The sequence below is a fragment of the Canis lupus genome, chromosome 11 (assembly GCF_003254725.2).
Source record: "Canis lupus dingo isolate Sandy chromosome 11, ASM325472v2, whole genome shotgun sequence".
In the NCBI taxonomy this organism is placed as follows: Eukaryota; Metazoa; Chordata; class Mammalia; order Carnivora; family Canidae; genus Canis; species Canis lupus.
Window position 1 is genome coordinate 38,294,242 of NC_064253.1, and position 6,527 is coordinate 38,300,768.

At 47.4% G+C, this 6,527-nt stretch overlaps 1 protein-coding gene across 3 annotated transcripts in view; it reads right to left on the reverse strand.

The window, feature by feature from the left end:
* Positions 1 to 6,211, reverse strand: part of SAXO1 (stabilizer of axonemal microtubules 1) — a 103,805-nt gene extending 97,594 nt beyond the window's left edge. The window contains exons 1-2 of one of the 3 annotated variants that reach the window (XM_025432903.3): positions 5,922 to 6,211; positions 4,787 to 4,917 (exon numbers count right to left, since the gene is read on the reverse strand). Coding sequence is in view for 1 of the 3 variants with exons in the window: in XM_025432904.3 (XP_025288689.1) it covers positions 3,138 to 3,184 (47 nt within the window). In the remaining 2 variants the exon portion in view is untranslated. Of the gene's footprint in view, positions 1 to 3,137; positions 3,497 to 4,786; positions 4,918 to 5,921 lie in introns of those variants that run through there. The other 2 variants (XM_025432904.3, XM_049116159.1) reach the window with 2 other exon arrangements.
* Positions 6,212 to 6,527: the final 316 nt, after the last annotated feature.

Sequence of the window (6,527 nt, forward strand, 5' to 3'; positions counted from 1 at the left end):
GGCTCAGTCAGTTGGGTGTCTGCCTTCAGCTCAGGTCATGATCCCAGAACCCCGGGATTGAGCCTCGTGTTGGGCTCCCTGCTCAGCGGGGAGTCTGTTTCTCCCTCTGCGCCTCACCCAGCTCATGCTCTCTCACACGCACTTGCTCTCTCAAATAAGTAAGTCTTTAAAAAAAGAAGAGGAGGAGGAGAAGCAGAAGAATTGGAAGAATAGGAGCCCAGAGAAACCAAATGACTCCGTCAGAAACCCCAGTCTTCCTCTCCCACTTAAAGACTCTCTCTCCTCCGGCAACTAGAATTGTTCTTCACACACATTTTTCCTCCAGATTTCTCATGATTTTTTCCCATCACTCCAGGCTGGAAGTCAAAAATTATCAAATCTAGAGCTTAGAGAACACCTAGAAAATTCCTCTCATTTCATCCCAACCCACCTCTGAGCAGATTTAATTGGTGGTGAGGAGGATGAGGACTTCCAAATAATGAGGTTCCATCAATACTGTCCAAGAACTTTCTGCAAGGATGAAAAGGACCCCCATCTGCATTGTCCAGTAAAGTAGCCACAACACACAGGTAGCTACTGAGCACTTGAGATTATGCTAGTGCAATGAGGAACTGAAGTTTTCATTTTATTTCATTAATTTTGGTGAAAGTATACATGTGACTAGTGGCTTCCCTACTGGACAGCACAGCTATAGATTTTGTCTTCCTGGTCCATTTCAGCATATCCAAACAAACAAACAAACAAAAAATCATGTCACTCGAAACAGCTATGTTTTGACCATCAAATGGAGAATGTTGTGTCAATATTATATAGCACACACAAAAAGTAAACATGGTCTCTGCTTCCCAGGTATATACAATCAAATGAGTAGGGATAAAGCATTCAGACATATAACTAAAACCAAGATCAGGAGCTACAGGGCTGGGTTAATGGAGACTTGCAACCAAAATAGGACTTTAAAAGGCCACACAAAAAAATAAAATAAAATAAAAATAAATAAATAAAAATAAATAAAAGGCCACACAGCCAGAAGAAGGGACACAGGCATTTGGAGGAGGGCAGGCTAGGGCAAGAAACAGAGGCAGGAGGCCATGAAGTCCATTCAGGAAATGTCAGGAAGCTCTATCCAATTCGAGGAGTGGTTTTATGTAAGGCAATCATGGAAGACAAAGTGAGAAGGTGTGTCAGGATCAGTTTCCAAACATAAAAATGGGAGACCCAAGGAGGGAACAATGGGAAGAAAAAGAAGGGACCAATTAAAGACCACAAAGGACAAGGAAACCAGACTTTGGAAATGATGAAATGTTGGGGATGAGGAAGAAGATTCCAATTTTTTCAATCCAGGGTAAATGGAAGGTTGCTGACACCATTAATGGGGCAGATACTGGGACAATGGAGCAACAGGGAATGCTCAAGGACTGAAGTTAATGAGCTAACCAGGTAAGTCAACAAGAACTCTGCAAAGTGAAATAAGACAGGAAAAAGCAGAGGGACTGAAAGACAGGAGGCAGACAAGAGACCCCAACTGAAACCATAGAGTGGAGGGGTAGACACAGGATGAGGAGGAAGCAGAGAACCAAGGACAGACTCCGCCCCAGATGGCAAACAGCCCCCTGGCAGGGATAAAAGAAGCACAGAGTCATCAGCACCATCCAGAGAAGCACTTCTCCAACAGGGATGGGACGGGGAGACTTCTCACTGCATGCACTTTGCACCTCTTAGAGAAGTATTCCTGCCTTCCTAACCAATGAGGTACTGTGCAAAGAAGGAAAATAAACCTTCATTCCCTATGCCCACAACATTGCACATTAGACCCCAGTAAGAATCCTACCTGAAGATCTCACTACCTCAAGACGAGGCAGGAGGGTGATGTCAAGGGCCCCCAGAGGAGGGGGAGCCATAGAGACTTTGCCTCAGGCATGTGCAAAAGTAGCCCTAGACTAAAATACTGCTCTCGTCCCACCTAACGATGCTTCCAAGCAAGGCTCATGCACAGATGTGATCCAGATCAGTGTTTCCCAGTCCCAGAAATGATTGGAATTCCCTGAAGACTGCCCGTGGGGCCCACCCTCAGGGAGGATGGCTTAACAGCTTGGGCAATTGATCTAGTGTTCAAGCTCCCCAGGGGACACTCACGAGCAGCCAAAATTGAGGACCATCTAGTGATTCCAGAGATGTGGAAGGTTTCAAACCCTGTCCTTAGAGTTCCCCTTAATTCTCCCCACTACCAGAGCCCTCTCCAAATTCATGTAGCACTCTGCAGCGGGCAAGCACTTTCTGGTATTTCAAGATGTGACACTAGATCAAGTGAGTCTAGTAGCAGGAGACTCATACAAGTCATCTCATTTAATCCTCCTCTAAGGATCCTAGAGGAGTTCAGCCACCTGGCTAAGATCCCGCCGTTAGCCACAGCCCAGGAGAACCGGCCCTAGGCCTAGCCTTTTATCAGCTGCGTCCGGGAAGCAAGTGGAAGGAACAGGCCAGATCCCTTGAAACACAGGAGGGGTCAGCCACAGAAGGTTAAGGGAAGCTCTCAGGTCCTCCCTGGGACCACCTGCCTTTGTGGAACTTCACCCAGGATTGGTCCTTAAAGGGAACTGGCCAGCAGGAGAGTGCCAAAATGATTTCCCTTCCTTCTTCTTGTTCAACTCTGCACCAGTGGGAAACAGGTTTTCTAAATACCTTATGTTTCTCTGACAAAGTGGCAGTGATTTCACTCAGAGGAAGTCTGTTATAGTAAAGGACTCCTCTGCCCCATTCTATCCCCTTCCAAATGAGTCCAACCAAAGCAGCCAGATGCCTCCCAACCTGGCCAAGGGTTTCTATCTTTGACCCTTTCTGGGCTGCAAGGAAAGAAGGACACACAGGTGGGGCCTGGTGGGTTTTCAACCTCTGTTGCAGCTCCGGGTGAAGGAGCACATTTACAGTCCTGAGGATACAGACCTGCTCACCCAGACGGAGTCAACACGGCTGCACTAAACTCTAGCTGCCAAAATTGCAGCCTAAGAAGGGTTGACAAATGGGCGACCCCACCGGGGTGCTTCTACATCACGCAGCATGGGCTGGGGGCTCAGCCCAGCTCTCAGGATCTGAAAAGCCAGGCGCCTGGGTCCTGGGCCAGGGCGCGGCCCCCTTACCCGCAGGTGCACAGGTCACAGATGCACTTCCTCTTCAGCGGGGCCATCCCGCCGCCTGGATGTCCGCGCAGAGCATCCCCTGCAGCCGCCGCCTCCTGGGCCCCACACTCCTCTCCCGGGTGCACCAGTCTCGAGGGCCTTGGCAAGTGCTCCGAATAGTTCCTCCAAAGCAAACTTAAGTGGCCCTTTTGCAAAGGCCGGTCATGTGTTCCCTTCCGGGAGCTGGCCTTGCACAAGAGCAGCAGTGAGCGCGGACTGCGCGCCAGCCCGGGTGACCTCCCCCTGCGCGCGCTGCCCTGGCCTCTGCAGGCGCCGACCCACGCGCCTGGAGCAGCTGCCCCGGGACCTGCGGGGCCTCTGTGACGTCACCAGGGACGGAAGCGGCACCTCGGGGTGGAGTGATGTCACAAGGGCCGCTTGTGAGGTCAGGAAGCTCCCAGAGTCTCACCTGGCAGGCCCAGGACAAAGGTCTCCTATTGGACCGAGGAAAAACAACAGAGTGAAGGTCATGACGCCTTTGGAATACCTGCTGGTGTGCAAGTCAGCAAACACCATGATCACATGTGCAAAGAGCTAAAACGCCACGGTCGTGCCATCCGGCGTCATGTTCTATCTCTAGGACCTATGATGCTCCCCCTACTTATAGAAAGGCATCCTTTCACTTTCTGACGGCTAATGTCAAATACCATTTCCAGGTCTTCCTTGTAGAAATCAATACCTTTGGCTCCACCCACCCATCAACTTCGCATTCTGAGAACAAAGCGGTTTCATGATGCCTCCGACTTTAGTGCTCAGGTGGGTGCTTAATCACTTCTCCAGATGCTAGTAGTGATGCGGTGGTTCTCAATTTTAGAGATCAAGTCTAGGCATCAGAATCACCTGGCTTAATAAACACCAGATTGCCAACCCCCACCCCGGAGTTTCTGATTCAGTAGGTCTGGGGTGAGTAGAGAATCTGTATGCCTAGCAAGTGCGTGAGTGCTGCTGATGCTGCCCAGCCGGGGGGCACACTTTCCGAAGCAGAGCTTTGGAGCTTCCTTTGCTCTCTTTAACAGCCGCCCCCAAGCACGTGGCTAACCTGATCCCCAGAATCACTACAGATCCTGCCCAGGAGCCACCTGCATCAGCATCTCTGGTCTGGGACTCTAGTTTTAGCAGGAAGCCAGGTGATTCTGATCATAAAGCAAGCTCAGGAGACACTGCTCTGGTGAGTTGTTTGGAATCAGACATCACTACCTGGTTAGGGGAAATAGCTTCAAGTATGGGCAGTCCTATGTTGCTCTTCTTTCCCATGCTTGCTACCTCTTCCCATTCGTTCTAGTAAATGAGTGAGTGAATCAGAGCATCTTCAACTGCAGGACACTTAATATCACAAGTTCTGGGGATTTACGTTCTTCCAGGTTAGGCTCCTGAACAAAGGTCAGATAACTAATGCCTGCAGGCCAAATTCAGCTCGCCATCTGTACGGCTAGCAAGCTAAGAATGGTTTTTACATTTTTTAATGAGTGGAAAAATTAAGACTATTACATGACCCACAAAACATAAAATTCAAATTTCAGTGTCTATAAGGAAAATTTTAAATTTGGCAAAAAATTTGTAGAAATATTCCTGATTTTGCTCATTGGCCCACAAAAGAACTAAATATTTACCATCTGGCTTTTTACAAAGTTTGCCGACCCTGGATCTTGAAAGACAAAAAGGTAGATCCAAAGGAAAGCATGCTCTTTCTCAACAGTAGAGGGTGAAGCTGCTCCTTGTCTTCCTGTAGGAAGTCAGGGCCCTAATGGGAAAGAGAGAAATATTTTGAGGTGAGGGAGAGACCAGATGAAGAGGTGGGATCTATTGAAAGCCAAGGCAAAGCCTGCATGGCCTCCCTTGCCATTGACAGGGAATAGCACATAATCCTTCCAGAGAAACTGAAGTGCTGGACCCAGCCATCTCTTAATAGCTGCCTAAACATTATCCATGAATCTTCCAGAAGAAGGATGCCCCATTCATGCCCCCAGACTTTAATGAGAACCACCTCCCATTCAAACCACCCTTGTGAATGGATCTTGTCAACAACCCATAGTACTCCCAACTTCTCCCATCTCTGCCTTCAACAGAGTGGAGATCTTGAAAGATGAAGGTGGTGTGGATAATACGGCCTCAACACCGGTGCTTCTGTAGAGCTGGTGCAGGACAGGACAACCTGCCCCTGCTGTCTACACTTACTGCCCATGTTCTGTTAGTTCCCGGCCAACTCTACACTGCCCCATCTAAATACCTTCCTAACCCAGATCCAAAATGCCCTTGCTTGTGAAGAATTTACCATCACTTGCTATCTACTAAACACTTCTGCATACTTTCCCACAAGTTCTCTCATCTCTCTCTTAAAACTGACAGAATCTATCATACTCATATTGTGAATCAAAACACTGAGCCTAGGGGGTAAACGCAAGATTACACAGCTGCTAAGTACTAGAACTGGGATTCAGACTCACCTAGCTCTTTCTTTTCAAATTTTTCCACCCAAGAAAAGGACAAAGGAAAAGAACGAATGGGGAACCTGGAGATCTTAAAGGCCACTGCAAACAATATTTTCTCTTAAAATTTTACATTTGCTCCTTAATAGGACCATTTTTATTTACTATTTCCCCACAATCTTTTTGTAAAATTAACACTCAGTGAAGCTGCACATTTTTTATTCTGTAGCCTTATAACTAACTTACCCAACCCCAAACTCATTCTGTATCATCTGAAAACCTACTCTTTGTAGAACACTGTTTAAAAAGGTATGCTTACGGGGCTCCTGGGTGGTTCAGTCAGGTAAGCGTCCGACTCTTGATTTTAGCTCAGGTCGTGATCTCAGAGTTGTGAGATCAACTCCCGTGTTGGGCTCCATGCGCACTTGGGATTCTCTCTCTCCCTTTACCTCTGCCCCTCCAATCCTATGCACTCTCTCTCTCCCTGTCCCTGTCTAAAAAAAAGAAAAAAAATCTATGGCTAGTCCTTTGAATGCACAGCACATTCGTAAAACGTTGTTTCAACATCCTTAAATATTTAAAATTGCTAAATGTCATTGGCACTAACAGAAGACTAGCCCATTGTAACACATAAACCTCTACCACCCTGCCACTTAGTTACTCCATGTTGCCATTGACAAGAAACATCACAAACATGTACTGGTCCCCTGGCTCATCAAGCCAGGCACTGTGCTGAGTACTGGAGACAGGGACAGTGCTCTCATGGCGGCTTAACATAGAGGAAGGAACAGGCAACTAAAATACCACTCAAGTGTATGACAGTAAACTATCAAAAGGTGAGGAAGCAAAAATAGAAGGGCCTGGTGAATTCTGTCAATTTTTTGAGGAAGAAAGAAAACCAGTTCTACACATACTCTTAAAAAAA